This window comes from Dromiciops gliroides, chromosome 1, assembly GCF_019393635.1.
Source record: "Dromiciops gliroides isolate mDroGli1 chromosome 1, mDroGli1.pri, whole genome shotgun sequence".
NCBI lineage: Eukaryota > Metazoa > Chordata > Mammalia > Microbiotheria > Microbiotheriidae > Dromiciops > Dromiciops gliroides.
Genome location: NC_057861.1, coordinates 589,647,677 through 589,666,531, shown reverse-complemented (window position 1 = coordinate 589,666,531; position 18,855 = coordinate 589,647,677). Strand labels below are relative to the sequence as shown.

The window sequence follows — 18,855 nt, the reverse complement described above, 5'->3', positions numbered from 1 at the left end:
AAGAGCAAGAGAAACCAAATACAATTCATGAAATTCCATTCATAGTGCTGGCTCATCCTGGTAATATTAACGATCTTATTTTTTTAAAGATTGCATTATTGAAAAACAAACAAACAAACTGCAGTGGGGTTTACAACAGGGCTGAAGTACAATGGTGAGATGATGAAACTGAGGAGCTCCTCTTCCTAGAGTTGAGCTCTGCACCTTAGGAAGCTTCATTCCCAGCATTCTGAAGTTTCAATTGACTAGGGGTCCCTACTAGCTTAGTAAGATAACTATTGCTTCCAAAAGGTTCAGCCTGTTTTAGGGTAGGAGTTTATGAACTGGGAGAATATGTTGCTCTACATGCTGCATTTTAATATACTGCATGCATTTGTCATGGCCCATACAAAGTAACCTGATCATTTGCCGATAGTGCATGCCTGTCTGGAAAGAGCCTGATAGGTTCTGTCAATAGGGTTGACAACTATTTAGGGTCATTCAAAATCATCATGGCATTCAGCCAAGCCATTTAAGTTAAGCAAAATAAACAAACACAGGTTCAGCTGCCTTCCCATGTCTTTCAAAGTTGTCAAAGTAGAATTCTCAAGGATTTAATATTTCACAGCCCCAACTCAAAAAGGGTTCACACTTTTGTTCATTCTGCTTAACTCAAGTACAAGTAACCTGGAATTTCTATTTAAAACACTCTTCTTTCAAGGCATGGACACTAGTATTAATGTGGAATGGCCCCGTGTTATTCTCTGCATCTAAAATAATACATCAAGCCCACGTAATTGGTTTTTGTACATGAGTCATAACATAAACCCTTAGGCACAATGACTTTGAAAAAAAAAAACTTATACATTTGTTAGAGGTAGTATGGTGTAGCAATGAAAGCTACATCCATGGTGAAGTGAGAGTCAGGAGATCCAGTCCAAACTCTTCCACTTACTACCTGGGTGACTGTAAGCAAGTCACCTCTGCCATCTGGGCCAAAGTTTCCTCATTTACAAAATGAGGAAGGCCTCTCTATCCCTCACATTCTATGACTCTCTACTTCTCTATTTCTTGCTTCCTTTAAAAATAACTTGGAATTCTGAGAGTTTTCACCTAAATAAATCATTTTTTCAATAAGCAGAAGCTACTTCCTAGTTTCTTGAAAGAAAAATAGAATTTACAGCAGATGTGATGTGGTTTACTTGCTTGGACTATGATAATCAATCCGGTATAATTTCCACACTCCCTGTTATATGTGGAAGCTCCAAAATATTTAGGATACATAGAAAAAGTACACAAAAACATGGTTAAAACAGGAACATGTCATTTATCCATAATTCTCAATAATCCACTTAGTGGTTCTGGGCTCAAATGCTTTCATTCTTGAAAGAGAAAAAGGGGACATACAATGGGAGAAGTGAAATGGGGGACCATAGCATTGGAGGTACAATAAGTTAGTGAGTAACAGATGTTCTCATATAAGCAAGGCAAAAAGCTCTCAAAAGATTTCTGTACAAAGTAATAAGGTCAAAAAGGGCACCTAGGGCACAGCAAATTGGGAAAATAGTCTTAGACCTCCCCATTACTATGGGGAACCAGGCAGCTGGGATATGACTGAGGAAACAGAAAAGGAGGCAGTGTTGACAAAAAATACAGTAAGCATCAGTATATAGCATCCCAACCAGAGTGCCTTTCTTTCCCCCCTCATAAAACAAGGCATCATAGGTGAGGCCCTCTCATCCTTTCCACATAGGCAGTCAAAAAATACAATAAGCTTCAACATATAACATCCCAATCACAGTACCTTCTTTCCCCCTCATACAACAAGGCATCATAGGTGAGGCCCCCTCACACTTCCCACATAGGCAGTCATACATATATACATACACACACCTGCCCCCAACTTGGGGTTGAACTTGATCTTAACCATATTTCATCTGGATAAAAATGTGAAGGTGAATGAGAGGTCTTTTACTTTAGGAATAGCCCTGGGTGCAGTGATTTTTTTTTCCTGCCTCCATCACCATAAAGCTCTCCTGGAATCCCGAAGCAAGACAATCTCAAGGTATAAAGTACCATACGAACTTTAAAAGATTTTAAATCCCAATAGGAGACCAGGTTTAAGAGGATATGTAACCTCTGACCCCCCACCTCCATTCCTACCACTTCTACCACCAAAGACTGCTCAGTCTTTTAGCAAAGGACATGAGCTTCTCAGATCATCACCTAGAGAAATGAATGGGAAAGTAGGAGAGCTCCGTATATGTAATGTCTTCCTTCGTTTTTCTAAGAAACTGAAAGAGCCATGAGGAGAATTTCAGGGAGGGGAGAAGGGCCAGTGGGATCCTCATTTGTAAAATGAGAAAGTTAGACTAGAAAGACTGTCATGGTTCCTTCCAGCAAAGAAATTTTACAATTCTACTTTGGCTGTAAGCACAGAGGGATTCTGGGTCATTCAAGGCAACTTTCCAGAGCATATCAGATAAGAGCAAGGGTACCTCAGAACACAAATGGTTAGAGCTAGATCCCAAATTCTTTCAGGATTTAAAGTTCATGTGTTTGTCGGGTAGACATGTTATGTTTTTGTTGTTTGTTTTTACCGTTGGACGACGGACTAATAAAGTGCATATTTGGGATTTGGGTGACACACCAGTCCTTTCTTCCACTTTGATTTTGGTGTTATTTATTTAAGGAGTTTTCTTGTTCTTTTTTTTTTTCTTTTCAACATGTCCTCTGGAATCAAAACTAAGCAATCCAATGGATTTAGAAAGGAAAAAATGTTTCCATGTTTCAAGAAGGAGTAGAAGAAGAGGTTGGTATCAGTGAGACTAATGTGTCTGAGGTGACTTGTTCTACCAGTTTCTCTATGGCTATCAGGATATAGATATTCTATTCATGGGTACATGGCATGGAAAGAGGATTCTGATTTGGGAATTGGAGTGGGGGAAGGGTGGAAGTAGAAATTACAATTCCACAGAGCAATATGATCAATGTAAAATTGTGTCAGCCTTCAGCAAACAGATGGCATCCTGCTCCTTCTCGATGGCATAAAACATATGGCTGTTGGCTCATGACATAGCATTGACAACTTGAGTAACAACACATGGTTAATTAGATGCCACCAGGACCACTTGGTGAAGAATGAGTTACAGTTACTTTTGGAGTGAAGGGGTAAGAGATACTATACAGCCCTGAGTAGTCACCAGGAGGGGGGAGATGCAAACTTACGTACACACGAGGCTTCACGATAAATAAATAGTGAGGTCCACTGCGTCACAGATGTAAGATCCACATATTGACATCTAAAAAAATACATATTTTAGGTTATGCAGCTGTGAATTCTGACTGCACAGCAAACTGTTGAGCTCTTAAGTTAGCATTAAGTGCCTGTGAAACCCAACAAAAGAAAGCATTTGACCCGCATAAACCAACAGCTGAAGGGGTTCCTATGGATTCCTCACCAGGAACAGCTGGGGCCTATTATTCCAGATGCGTCTCCATATCTTGATGACAGCCTAGACTGAAGGTAGCCTCGGATGTGCGGACATACCGATTCTTTCCAGGGCCCTGAGTTCTGGGGTCTGGTTTGGGCTGTGACTGAAAGCACAATAAATAAAGCTGAAACTACTAGCTATGGGCCAAACTTTCTCATTTTTCGTGCATGTCAATTCCTTCACAGTGCAAATGCATTCTTATTTTTTTTTTATCTGTGTCAAATTACATGCATACCATATTGCTTATTCTACATTAGAAAAACTGTTCAACAACTCCAGTGATGGAAAAACAAAAAGCTCTTAATGAAATTTCGAATATGGGAAATCATAAAATAGGACCACTAAGATGGCAAAGCAACATTTAAGCCAACATCCATGGGGGATGCGCCCAGAAGACTTGCCCTTTTTTTCTTTTTTTCTTTTTGGTCAAGGGCTCAGCTATCCTTCCTCTGCCACATCCAGTGCACACTTCACAGAAGGAAGGGAGTACTTCTGTTGGACAGCATGGCACAGGGATGTGTGTAAAACGACCTTCACAAAATGCCCCCTACCCCTCATTTTCTCTATGAGGGTCCTGAGGGAAATCTAACTTTTTCACTTCCAAGATGTTGGCGGATGTTTCCCTATAAATAAACTGAGAAAGGGAGATTGATTTAAACATCAGATTCAATGCTAGGCATTTTCTTATACACACGTCTATTGCTGCAGGAGTTGAGGACCCTGGGGGTAGAGTATACAATATTATTATTTGCCACATAAGGCATCACATGCTCGGGAATGTATGTGTCGTTGTGGCCCCGGCTGTCCCTGGAACAGTACGATGACGCTGTTGATCTTAGAGATGACCTCAAGTAGTTGTCATTCCTCACTTGGGAGGGCAATGAGTGTTTATAAGAGTCAGAGGGGCATCTCCCAATGACCAGCCGCTGGTCATCCTGGTATGAGTGTAGGAAGGGGTTATCCGAGGAATGGTCTGGGAAGAGAGATTTGCTCCTCCTACTGTCTTCCAGTGCTTGGGAGAAAAGGGAGCCCTTGTTCCCCAATAGTTTGCTGGAGGGAACACTAAACAAGCTCCCATACAAATTCCCTTCCAAGAGTCTCTCCTTCTCCTTTAAGCTTATGCTTCGAGAGGGTCTTCCGAGGTCAATCTCCCTGGGCTTATCCAGGATGTTGTCATAAGAATGTTGCCGGCTAATCCTCAATTTATTCTTCTTCTGGAATTGAAGGGCATTGTTCTGAACCCAATCCTGCTCATATGTCTCCTCAGGGTTGGTAGGGTTCGCTGTGGTTTCCTGCAGCATCTGGTCCTCATCAATATCATAGAGGTTACCCATTCTCAGGCAGGAATCACATTTGTAAGGGGATCGGGTGGTGTAATGACCACTATAGTTGGGCAGGTTGGAGAGACAGCTCCTACAGTGGGTAGAGTTTTGCCGGTATCTGTCACTCCCTTCACTGTGGGGAGAGTTCTTTTCCTTCAAGGTGTAATGCTTGGAAAAGAGTTTGTACTGGTCATTGTTGGGGACATTGCCATCTTCGTTGTGCAAAGGAGTCCTGTTGACAGGAAGTGTAGCATCCCCTTTTTGATAGTTGTCATTGGGATCCTGGTACACCTCAGGGAAGTCCACATTCTCAGGAAGGACGAGGTTTTCAATAAACTGGGGTTGTTCTATGTGGAAACTGGGCTCCTTTTCGGCATCAATGGTATAAATCTTGTCCCTGGGGGAGCTTGCTTTGGTTTTTAGGTAGGTGAGCTCAACATCACTGCAGTCCTTGGGGTATTTGGATGCCACAGATCTTTTTTTAAAATTGTCCTTGGTCTTATGATGTTTGTTGTTCTCAAGTTCCATATGGCATGTGGCCCGGCTTGAAGTTTCTGAGATGTCAGAATGAGCTACCTCTTCAGGGAGGTACCTGGGACTCTTCAGAGAGTGAGATCTGTTCTCTACTAAGCCATTCTCCCGCTGTTGAGGGACTGGGTTCTGGCTCAGTGAATCTTGGCGCAAGGATTCCATGGACTTTTTCCACAGTTGTCTGGGTCTAGAGTTCCCTTTGGACTCTGTGCTCACAGCAACCTCTACTGTGTTAGGATTGGACTCATTCAAAGTGAGAGGATGCTGCCCCTGGAAAACATAGTTATTGAGGTTGTCTTTATGCCTATTGGCCACAAATGTCTGAAGTTCATTCATGTTGTCCCCAAAAACATTGTCTTTTCCATGAAAAGATCTGTTATCAGAGTATATCAAATTCCCTTTATCTGGAACCATATCCATAATGAGGGAGCCTCTTTGAATATAATCTGTTGTTCTTTTGGGGGAATTAATTCTGGAGGAGTTCAGGTTGGACATGTTAGAAATATTTTTGGCTGACCGTAAGAGTTTTAACATGTTGCTCTGGGAGCCAGTCAAATTAAAATCTGGTGACTTCTTTTTCTCCTCAATGTGCACTCCGTGAATGCAGCTGTAAATTCCCTGTGAGTGGAAGAAAGTAAAACATTAGCAGCAGAAGAAGATTTGAAATCATTTCACAAAATTCACAGTAAAAGTGGTTTCTACTTTATAGATATACGAAATCGAAGTATTCCCTTGCCTCAACAACTTCTCCCACAGGAAAAGCAAAGTCTTATCCAGAATGTTGTACTTCTATCAGGTCAAGGCTTTCTTTAGGAGGCTTATGAAGCAATCTGCACACCAGATCTATCTATCTAGCCTAGGATTGTCCAGTGCATTTTCAAATAGTCATACATGGCCAATAAATCAAAGAGAAGTGGTCAGTTTATGTTCTGGGGGCAATGTAGGGCAGGGAGAGGAAATAGGAGGTAATGATATCACACATACATGCAAAGGATGGATTAAGCATTTCCAGCTTATCAGGTTGGAATATGTATTACCTCATTCTTCCAAAACTCACTCTGAAGTTGAGTCTCCAACCAACTACTAGGTCTGGTTTTATACCCAATACACAAAAGCACTCTTAAGAACACTTTCTTCTCCCACTGGGTCCAGATGTAGAAGGGGAAAATATTACTGAGTGATTATACACACACACACATCAGGATATCAACATATTTATCATGTGTATGTACATGCATATGCATATATTAATATATTAACATGACATATATGTGAATTTGTAGACATACATATCCAATTGTGTATATGAGTGTGTATTGCCTATCTCCCACTCTATGCTTGTGCATACATGGTTAGTCATGGGATGCATTCCTTTCTCACCTTCCCCCTGAGAAATCCCTGGGGGATCTTCAAATCTTCAAAGCATAGTTCAAATGGTACCTTTTACATTGGGCCTCCTCTGATTTCTATCCCCAACCCAGTTATTAGTACTGTCTCTCTACCATAAAATGTCTTTCTCTTACATTGGCCCTTGCACCATTCAGTCACCCTACAAATGTGATATCTACCTGAGGGGAAGGAGAGGTGATCTCTAAAGCATTAAGGAAAATTAGATTATTTACTTTTTTTAGTGAGGTAATTGGGGTTAAGTGACTTTCCCAGGGTCACACAGCTAGTAAGTATCAAGTGTCTGAGGCCAGATTTGAACTCAGGTCCTCCTGAATCCAGGACTGGTGTTTTATCCACTGCACCACCTAGCTGCCCCCAGATTATTTACTTTTATTTATTTACTTATGAACATGACTTTGTCCATCTCAAGTGGACTTTTTTTTTTTGGTGAGGCAATTGGGGTTAAGTGACTTGCCTAGGGTCACACAGCTAGTAACTATTAAGTGTCTGAGGCCAGATTTGAATTCAAGTCCTTCTGACTCCAGGGCCAGTGCTCTATCCACTGAGCCACCTAACTGCCCCCAATTTACACTGGAAAGGATGTCCCTTACCATCTCTTTTTTTCTTTTTCTTTTTCTTTTTTTTGGCAGGGCAATTGGGGTGAAGTGACTTGCCCAGGGTCACACAGCTAGTAAGTGTCAAGTGTCTGAGTTCAGATTTGAACTCAGGTCCTCCTGAATCCAGAGCTGGTGCTTTATCCACTATGCCACCTAACTGCCTCCTTATGACTTTTTCACCTAGTAAACTGTACCTCCTAGAGGGCTGACTTCATGTGTGTCATCCCCAGTGCCTAGCCTATAATAGGTACTTAATGCATATTTGTTGAATTAAAGTGAATTGCAAATAAATTGGAAAACTGCAGCATTCCTTTATAAATTCTACTTAAACATTTTGCTTTTGCTCTTCCAAAAACTGAATTAATTTTCCCTAAGCTCAGGTGGAGTAGACTGAACTGGTGTGTGGTAGGGAGACAGGAGAGTGTTGAGAAATAAATCTTACTACTCAGTTTTTCAAGGGAGGAGAAGAACCACCTGAGATGGACAAAAAAGAGTGAACAACTCATTCTGCACAAGTCAAGAAAAAGGGGCACAAATAAAACTGTGTTGTACAGCCTCCCCCACTGCTATTTTTCTGTTGGAAACTGTGTTAATTATTCTTATAAAAAAAGAAGCACAGGACCAGAGCTAGAAGAGGCCTTAGGAGACATCTATTCTCTCATCCTCTAGTTGAGGGAACTGACACACATGAAGATTAAGTGACTTGCCCACAGTCATACAGTCAGCAAATATCAGAGTTAAATCTGAACCTAGGTCCTTAAACTCCAAACCGGGATTTGTTCCTCTATAATATATGGTTCTGCTTGATCCTAATCTTTGTTTTTTGGGGGGTGGGGGGTAAGGAATTGAGGGTTAAGTGACTTGTCCAAGGTCGCACAGCTAGTAAGCATAAAGTGTCAGAGGCTGGATTTGAACTCAGGTCCTCCTGAATCCTGGGCCAGTGCTGTATCCACTGCACCAAAAGCTACCCCCCACTCCTAAGCTTCTTGAGAGGTAAAGAAGAGTGTCTCGTCCATGTTGGTATCCTCTTTGGCAGCCACCATAGTGCTTTATATATGGAAAGAGTTCAATGAATATCTACTAACTTGAACTGATTTTATTGAAGCCCAACAGGTGAAACATAGGAGGGCTTTTAGAAACGGTCTTTCCTTTCTTCTGAATTAGATGTCTTTTAAATAAGACCCTGCCTTGAAATGAGTGTATCAATGATACCACACTTGCTGGACCATAAATACATCATGGATGGAAAGTGATTTAATTTGTGTAAATGCTCACAGATTTGTGGTTAACTTTGCCTCCTTTCTAATATCCCACTTCCTATGCCTTTTTGAAGAACATCACTTCTAGTCTCCTTGCCTGAAGTGGTAACAGAGAGAAATTTGATAAGTCTGAAATGTCCTACCTAAATGTAAAAGTCAATCAGTTCTAGTGAGTCCAAAGCCCTTCCATAAGTGTCTTTCTCCATGCCAAAGCTTAGCAATTAATATTCCCCAGCCTAAGGTAATGGTGCTTTTAACAATGACTACTTTTCTGTATCCTCACCTTCCCTAAACACTGGGTCAGGGGATATAACTCAGCTCTACCCCCACCCATCACCCTACCTCCTTTCAAACTGATTCTGCTTTTCTATTGATATCCACATTAAAATTTTGGCTTTGATATGGGTATTTCTGGCTCAAACTTTAGGGAAGGAGAAATAGAAAAAAATCAGCTGATAGAATGATAGAGAAATTTTTCAGGAAGGAAGGGGACATCAAACTGTCCCAGTGCATATCTAGCACTTACTCTGCTATAACTTTCAATCTTAGAGACTTGCCTGAGTCACTGAGAAATTAAGTGAATTGTCCAGGGTCATAGAGCAAGTTTGGGATAGAGGCAAGACTTGAACTCAGGTTTTTTGACTCCAAAGCCAGATTTATCCACCATGCCATGTAGTCTTTCTATAAATATGGTTATATCTATATGTAAGAAGCAATGTGATTTATTCCAAAGAGCAGCTTTGGAAAACCAAATGTGTTTGATAAAGAATACCACTTTGGTTTTGTGGTGAGATTATCCATATAAACTCTAAAGTCCATAAAATTATTCCAGAGGCAAAGCCTCTGTTCTGGGATTTCTTTCCTTCCCATAGTGTTGTCAGTTTCTTCTTCCATTTGTATAAATCATAGATTCCTGCTACATTCCTTTGGTACATGTTATAAGATGCCCCGGTGATCATGGGAAGGAGCTTTACAGTGAGGTAGAGGTCATCAAAAATGAGCAACAAAAACCCAAAATGGTACACCTCTTTGATCAACTGTACCCATTCCCATGGACTAGACAGCTGTGTACTACTTTTTCTTTATTGTATGTACTGTTTTGAACTATCATGGATTGTCTAAAGCCCAGCATAGATGTCCATGGAATCTACTAATTCTATACATTTGGGCTGATGTCCTTTCTCCATAGAACTGATCTCAAAAAAAAAAAAAAAAATATATATATATATATATATGTGTGTGTGTGTGTGTGTGTGTGTGTGTGTGTGTGTGTGTGTGTATAATTTTTTTCCAACCAAGGCCTTCTTCATCTCTTATTTGTTCTTTATTTGGGGAATGCACTGTTGGTTTTACTGAAATAGAGTGTAGTAGCATTATTTTTAGTAACTGAAGCCTGCTCCTTTACCAAAATATACAAGATGCTAACTGTGTTTTAAATCAACATTTGGTTTTTGTTCTAGTTCTCTCTCCTTATGCAGTGATAAAAAAGGCACTCACACAGAAGGTTAACGCAATGGCTATTCTGAGATGGGGACTATGATATATGACTTGGGGGACATGTTTCAGTTTAGAGACATTTATTTGAAATGCCTATGGTGCCCAAGAGCTAACATAGAATTACACAAATCCATTCTCCTAGCATGGCAATGAAAGCCTATTTGCTACAAGTTCAGCATGCGTACTGGAGAAAGGAAGAGAAAGGGAGAAATAGTCCTTCATTGTAGTCCTAGTCAAAATGTAGATATTTGTATGGGCAAGACAAAGCAGCATCCACTGGAGATGCACACCAGGATGTCTGAGATGCAATACCAACTCAGGGAATAGAGTGAATTCCTAATCAATGAAAAAAAATGGAAAAAAAAAGGGGAATGACAGTAGCAGATCTCAAACTATCCTACTAAACTGTAATCATCAAATGCATTTGGTGCTGGCTAAGAAATAGAGAGGTTGATCAATATTAGATATATTACACAATATATAGAAGCAAATAAACACAGCAACCTAGTGTTTGATAAACCCCAAAATCCCAGGTACTCATTACTGGACAAAAACTGTTGGAAAAATTATAAAGTAGTACAGCAGAAATTAGGCATAGACAAACATCTTGCACTATATACCAAAATAAGCTCAATAGAAATAAAGTGATATCATAAACATATTAATGGAGGGTGGAAGAAATTACTTGTAAGATCTACAGATTGGCAAGAATTTGTAACTAAAAAAAGAGATAAAGATGTTCACAGAAGATAAGATTAATAATTTTAACTACATAAAATTTTAAAATTTTATGCAAAAACACCCCAAGCAGCTAAAGTTAGAAGAAAAGCAGGAAACTAAGGGGAAAATCTTTGCATTAAGTTTTTCTGCTCAAGGTTTCATTTCTAAAATATATAGGGAACTGAGTCAAATTTACAAGAATAAGTGTCCTCCAACTGATAAACGGACAACAAATATGAAGAAATCTAATCTATCAATAGCCACAGGGAAAAAATGCTCTTAATTGCTAAAATTAAAGAAATACAAATAAAACCAACTTTGAGGTACCAATTCCTACCCATTTCGTTGACCAAGATGATAAAAAAGGAATATAACAAATGTTAGAGGGGATATGGGAAAACAAGTACACTAAGGCACTGTTGGTAGACCTGTGAACCAGTCCAACAATTCTGGAAAGCAATTTGTCCAAAGAATTATTAAACTGTGCATATACTTTGACCCAGATACTAGAGCTATTCTTCATTGAGGTCAAAGCAATAGATAAAGAAGCCACATGTACAAAAATAATTGTAACAACTCTTTCTGTGACCACAAAAAGAAGGGAACTGAGGATATTCCCAACAAATGGGGAATTGCTGAACAAGTTAAGGTAAATGAATGTAAAGGAATGCTATGGTGCTATAAGAAATAATGAGTGGGCACAGCTAGGTGGCACAGTGCATAAAGTCCTGGATTCAGGAGAAACTGTGTTCAAATCCGGCCTCAGACATTTGACACTTATTACCTGTGTGAACCTGGTCAAATCATTTAACCCTCATTGCCCCACAAAACAAACAAACAAATGAATAAATAAAAAATAATGAGGGGATAGTCTCAGAGAATTATGAGAACACATGTATGAACTTATTCAAAGTGAAGTGAGCAGAACCAGGAGAAAAATTAATATAATAACAGCAATATTGTAAAGATAATGAACTTTGAAAGACTTAGTAACTCTAAACAGCACAATGACCCACCATAATTCCAAAGGACTTATAATGAAACATGCTATTCACCTCCAGAAAGAGAAATGGATTCAGAGTACAGATTAAAGTACCTCTTTCTCTCTCTCTCTCTCTCTCTCTCTCTCTCTCTCTCTCTCGCTCTCGCTCTCGCTCTCGCTCTCGCTCTCGCTCTGTGTATGTGTGTGTGCCCAACCTTATGCCCATGCATGCACATGTACATTCCCATGCATTTGTGTTTGGGCATAACTTATATGGAAATTCATTTTTCATGATTATATTTGTTGTAATCAGCTTTGTTTTTGTTGCCTTCTCAATATGTGGGAGAGTGAGAAAGAGAGGGAGAGAATTTGGAACTGAAAATAAAATAAAATTGGGGACAAAAAAGAGTGAACATCTAACCATTCTACTAAAACAGTGATAAGCTCAAAATTCTGATGTCATAATTCAGCCTCATGGTTATTCTAGTAAAATACTTCAAGGTTTCAGTTTTGCTTTCTATACCAGGAAAAAAAAATTGCTGTTCTGAACTTGTTGGGTTAAAGCATTTCCAGGTTTTTCATCAGAAAATCCCTATGCAGATGCTTTGCTAAAAACCGTACATTTTGGAGGGGATATGGAAAAATTGGGACACTAATTCACTGTTGTTGAATTTGTGAACTGTTCCACCCTTTCTGGAGGACAATTTGGAACTATGTCCAAAGGGCTATATACCAGCAATACCACTACTGGGTCTGTATCCCAAAGAGATAAAAAAGGAAAAGGACCTATTTGCACAAAGACATTTATAGCAGCTCTTTTAGTAGTGTCAAAGGTTTGGAAATTGAGATGTTCATCAGTTGGGGAATGGCTGAAGAAGTTGTGGCATGTGATTGTAATGGAATGCTATTGTGCTATAAGAAATTATGAGAAAGATGCTCTTGGAAAAACCTGGAAAGACTTATATGGTCTGATACAAAGTGATATATACTGTGTACAAAGTAACAGCAATATTATAAGATGATCAGCTGTGAATGACTTAGCTACTCTCAGCAATACAATGATCCAAGAGAACTCAGAAGGACTCAAGATGAAAAATTCTATCCATCCCCAGAGGAAAAAAATAACTAATTATGTGTGAATACAAATTAAAACATATTTTTCCTTTATTTTTGAGGGTTTTTGTCTATATTTTTTTTTCACAACATAACTAATATGGAAATATTTTGCAGGACTACACATCTACAACTTATATTGAATTGCTTGCCTTCTCAATTCGGGGAGAGGAGGAAAGGAGAGAATTTGGAATTTAAAGTTTTAAAAATGAATGTTAAAACTGTTTTTATATGTAATTGCAGAAAAATAAATTACTAATAAAAAAACAAAAAAGAAAGAAAGAACAAGCAGGGGTGCTTTCAGGAAAAACTGGAAAGAATCACTTGAACTGATACAAAGTAAAGCAAGCAGAACCAGGAGAACACTGTACACAATAACAGCAATATTGTATGATGATCAATTGTGAATGACAGCTATTTTCAGAAATACAGTGATCCAAGACAATTCCAAAGGACTCATGAAAAATGCTGTCCACCTCCAGAGAAAGAATTGATGTGGTCTGGATGCAAATTGAAGCATACAATTTTTCACTTTCTTTACTTTTTGAGAGGAGGTATGTTTTCTTTAATAATATGACTAATATGGAAATATGTTTTGCATGACTGCATATGTATAACCCATATCAAATTGCTTTCTTTTGGGGGAGGGAAGAGGAAAGGAAAGAATTTCAAACTCAAAATTTAAAATGTTAAAAATAGTTTTTATATGTAATTGAGGGAAATATTTTTAAAAGTTGAATTCTTTGCTATTGGGGAAGGAACACAGGGGGAAAGCAAATGATGTCAAAAAATAACCATAAATAAAAATCTATTTAAAAAAAAGAAAATTCCTTCAAAATGTTTCTTTGAATCTCCAGGTCAAGGTTGTGGTTGTGGTTATGTGTATATGCATAGTGTTTCTACACGTGTGCATATGTATATATGCATGGGCATTTGGGGGATACATTATGCATTCATGCATATATAACAAATTATTGTTCATTGAATTGAATGGAATTGTATTTGCATACAGCTGAATGTGCCTGAGACTGCAGATTAGGTGAGTGGAAGCATATGATAATTTCACAATGGGCCAGTAACCTCTACATTTTGAAGACTGGCAACACTTGGCTGGGGTGGGGCAGTTCTGCTTGTATACATGAGTTTTTCTCAGGTTTCAGAGGGCTGTGCAATTCATCTGCATGTAAAATCAAACTTGAGACATTATGCCTTTTCTGAATTTAGACACTACTGGAACATGGTTCTCTGAAGAAAGAGCAGGCCAGCTTTGACAGTTGTTGAATCACTATCTTTTGGTCATTTTATTGCTACATAGTGACATTCTCAAACATTTTGCAGTTGGCTTTTAAAAGTCAAAAAACAAGAAAATGCTATTAAATAGGACACTTTCTTCCTTTTACAAGTCAACTTGTACTTGGAAGAAATAACCACTGTCCATGGGAAGTTAAGGTCAAGAGATTGAGGATGATTTCCCCTATGTAACAGTAAGTCCCCAAGGGAATTGAAGTGTGCTCATGGGAACTACTATGAGAGATAAGATATGGGGTATATGTAATGATTCCTGAGAAAGTACTATGATGCAAAATAGAGGCTAGAGTCATCAGTGAATTCATATTTACTTGGAAAGTTTGAAGGAAATGAAAAGACTAGGCAGGACTATGGTAAACTTTTAGAGAGAGGAGGGAGAAAATTTCATTTGCTTCTCCTAATGATTATCCATCAACTTTTCCTCCTTAAAGACTTCCCTGTGCTATTAGATAATGGAATGTATCGCCAAAAACAAGCAAGATTGTTGAGAAAATTTGGCAAGGTGCATTTAGTTATGATAATTCCTCCCTCATTTACCTATAAAAACTACTTAGTAATTGGCTGATAGACTTATCTTAAATTTGGCATAGCACCTAACTGTATGCACACATGGTATTATTTTTAAGCAATATGTGTATTTAGATGGCATCAAACTAATTAGGAAATATGTATTTGCATAGTACCCAGCTTTAGAGTATAATAGTGTGGGGGAAAATCCTCCTTTAGAAGACTTGACACAAAACTAATGTTTGTTTGTCTCTGGAATATCTTGCGTTCTTAAAAATTCTGAATGTTATTAACACACTAATTTTCTTTTAAGAAGCCAATTTAGTTTACTCAATAAATATGTCTTTAGCTAGAAAGCAATGTTCTAACAAAGTTTTCCACTTTGTTCTTCATTCTTGCCTATTAGCCTGATATTGTGTTTAGACCACACAATTGCTATGAGGAACATGCATGTGCAAAAAGAGAAAAAGATTTTACACACACATACATATAAATATATTTACATACACATATATACATGTGTGTGATTATATATATTTATAGATATATATTTATGTCTATGGGATAATAAGTGGGATAATCCATTTACCAACTCCATTATAGTATCGCTGTATAGATCTAAAGAGATAGCATGCAGGCTGTCCCAAATGTCTTAGTGTATTTATTAGCTTTAGGAGCTTAAAACAGCATGAAGACCCTGTATGTGAAAGTGTCTTCTAATCATATATACTTCAAGTATCTATAATTTTGTTAGTGGGTGGCATTCACTCCACCAAAAAAGATAGCAGATAGCAACTGCTCTATAATTAAGGAGATAGATGTTCAGAGTTGCTGTAGCTATGACCCGAATGGTGATGAGCTTAGTACACTTAACTGATCCCCAGATGACAGACATATATGGCTAATCTTACAGTCATTACTTGAAGCCTTTCCAATTTTATAGGTCCAACCAGAACTTGTGCTCTTCTGATCTAGCCTTTGAGAAGTCAGGGTTATTTCTCTGCTACTATATAAATGTTAGTTACTTTTAGTATTCATGTTAAAAATGATAACCTATAAACCCCTCCAGAATGCCTAACAAAGAGTCAGAGAGAAAATAGTTATAATTGGTTGGGGGGATAGACAGAAATAGGGAGTGTAGAGGAGAACTACTATTAGGAGGGAGGAAAATGATGGTTAAGTCTTGCTCAGTTTTGGTTCATCTTGTAAAAGGAAGTGAACTGAAATTTTACTGACCCTGCTGATGGAGAACAACAGTCCTGGCCTGTCTGTGCACACTCCAGTGAAGCAAAACCTGAGTTTCCAGTAAAACAAATGTTCCCAGACGAAGGTGATGAGGCTGAGAGCCATGGCAGCAGCAAGCATGTAGAACACTCCTGCCATGTTGTCAATGTCCAGCTGGCTGCTCATCACTTCATTCTTCTCATTGTGGCAGATTCCTGTCAACCACAGGGTCTCCAGCTCCTCCATCTCTCCTAAAGGGACCAACATATTATTTAGTAAGGATGAGGAGAAACTTCCCTTTATTCCTTTCCTTCTTCCCCAATACATACCTGGGGTAATACAAATCAGAAAGTTGGATTCATTTAGAAAGATTAGTCAATTATTTTTTAATTATTAAGCACCCACTATCTGCCAAGCACTTAGGCTATTGCTAAACATAAAACATAAAATCTAAACAATCACCGTTCATGAGGTTCTTATACTACATTACATTTTCCTGTAACCTCTATACTTAAATACATGAACTCAAAAGGAAAATCTAAAATTCTTCCAAAATGCCTCATCCCCAAACTCAATCACCTCCCCAGCTCAAGGTGAAATTCAAGAAATTTGTAATGGTGTGTAAAGTGTCTTGTACCATAGTGAGCATTGAGAGATTAAATAATGAGTCAGAAGCAAGACTTTGCATCCAGGTTTTCCTGACTCCAAGACTGGTTCTCTATCCATGTGTCATGCTGCCTCTCAATGCTTTGCATATAGAAAGACTTCAATAAAGGACTTTTTTGTTTGTTTTTAAACTGAATTACTCTTCTTTTTCTTTCTTTCTTTTTTTCTTTGAGGGGCAATGAGGGTTAAGTGACTTGCCCAGGGTCACACAGCTAGTAAGTGTCAAGTGTCTGGGGCCAGCTTTGAATTCAGGTCCTCTTGAATCCAGCTGGTACTTTATCCACTGCACAACCTAGCTGCCCCTTAAACTGAATTACTCTTTAAGAACAATTTCCCATTTAAAAACCTTTAACAACAAAGAAGTTTGGTAGTTTACCTGTAGCAGTGACTCAGGTATATTAGGTAGAGGGTTGTTCTAATCTCTACTTCCCTTCTGCCATCAATGCTATTCCCTCCAGACCCCTCCCCAGTCTCTAATAATGCAAGATTCCCCTTAAGTCATTTGCCTGTTTGGCTTTGCATACATACAGAGGCGATTGTCTATGGGGACCCTGTGTTGTTGTTTCATTAGCCACAACACCTAACAGATTTCTGCAGTCTGCCACCCTCCACGTGCCTTGCTGTGTATGTTTTTTGCTTCCTTGCCTTGTAACAACACCAGCTGCCATCCTTTAAAAATATCATGTGCTGCTCATTTTCCCCCTTTACAGTACTATAAGGACATGGGAATGTTCTTCTGGCAAGTCTGCCATGGTTACAGAAGTCCTCAATGTTCTTCCTTTTGTTTTAGTAGATCATGTGTGTGTGTGTGTGTGTGTGTGTGTGTGTGTGTGTGTGTGTGTGTGTGTGTGTGTGTGTGTGTGTGTGCATTATGCAGGTATAGATGTCATATATAATCAGAAACAAGAACCCAGGTCTTCCTTTTTCAAAGATTAGGCCTTTTATCCACTGTGCTCTAGTGACTCTCACATAAAATTTAGTAGATGATTAACACATGTTTATTAAGTTTAATTGATTCACTAAGGTTGGATTTAGGAGGGTCCAGGAAAGAGACTGTATACTTACTACCCAGGCCTAATTCCAGATGTCTTTCCTTTGACTAATAGAATTTGAACTTAGCTGCATGACCTAGGACAGGTTTCCTAACTTCCTTAGATTTCAGTTTTCTTTATCCATAAAATGAGTGAATAATCTCTGTCATGCCTTCTGGTTCTATTCTTAGGAATATATGATCTCTAGTTCTTAAAATAGCTTGCATTTTACTGAACAAAGAAACATTGGAAGAAGTATTTTATTTGCCCTTTTCCCAAAGAAGTATTGGACCTTTTATGTAGCAAATAAGACAACGCACTAAAACTCAGTTAAGATCATAGATCTTCCACAGCTCTTATTATTATATAATTTATCTGGTAATGTAATGGCCTGCCTTGTGACATCCCTTCTGCTGCAATCTTGAAAAGGTATTCTAACCTCTGATGATTATTAATCTTTCCGCTTTTATGTATTCTTTACAACTAGATAGTAAACTCCTAGAGGGAAGGGACTGACTTATGTACATCTTCGCATGCATTCCCCAATAGAATCTTGTATATAATAAATATTATATTATATATAATAAATAAATAAAGGAAAGAAAGAAATATTGATTTGATTTCTCTTTTAGCAAATTAAGAAACAGTAAAATTTGGTGGATACAGGGCTCTCTATCCTGCAACAAAAAGTTGTAGGTTTGATTCCTACTTTTAACACAAACTGTATCCCTAGAATTAGTCACTGTAGCTTTCAGTGCCAGAGGTGTCAAGACACACAACACTCCCAGTAGGTCTGAATCAGAGTAAAATTTACTTAGGAAATATTTAATAAAATTTATCTTAAAATATAATACAACATAGATAGTGTTAATTTGTGGTTTTCTAAGTCAATATGCTCCACTTAGGGATCTGCTTATATTTTTGACACCATTTTGGGGGGATTGACAACATTACTCGAGGCAACTCTGAAATAATATATTGAGGAAGAAGAGATTGTCCTATATTTGTAAAGAGAGTCTCCACATCTGTATTTCTTTATCGCAATTTGCTCAGAGAACTACTTCCCACCTTCCAGCCATTACAAGATTTTAAATTGGGTAGGAATGCAAGATTTTCAGTTCTGGAATGTTTCTACTTCCCACACTAATATACTGCAGGTATAGGGAGAAAGAATCAAAAGATTTTTTATGAGATTGAGCAGAGGACAAAGAAGGCT

General features: G+C 38.4%; 1 protein-coding gene across 3 annotated transcripts in view; it reads right to left on the bottom strand.

Annotated features, from left to right (window-relative positions):
- Window positions 1–1,905: 1,905 nt before the first annotated feature.
- The window catches only part of GRIN2A (glutamate ionotropic receptor NMDA type subunit 2A), a 518,589-nt gene continuing 501,639 nt past the window's right edge, over window positions 1,906–18,855 (bottom strand). Inside the window, exons 12-15 of one of the 3 annotated variants that reach the window (XM_043988241.1) lie at window positions 15,955–16,193; window positions 4,168–5,944; window positions 3,441–3,576; window positions 1,906–3,281 (exon numbers count right to left, since the gene is read on the bottom strand). In XM_043988241.1, coding sequence (XP_043844176.1) covers window position 3,281; window positions 3,441–3,576; window positions 4,168–5,944; window positions 15,955–16,193 — 2,153 coding nt within the window. In that variant the 3' untranslated portion in view covers window positions 1,906–3,280. Of the gene's footprint in view, window positions 3,577–4,167; window positions 5,945–15,954; window positions 16,194–18,855 lie in introns of all 3 variants that reach the window. The other 2 variants (XM_043988231.1, XM_043988249.1) reach the window with 2 other exon arrangements.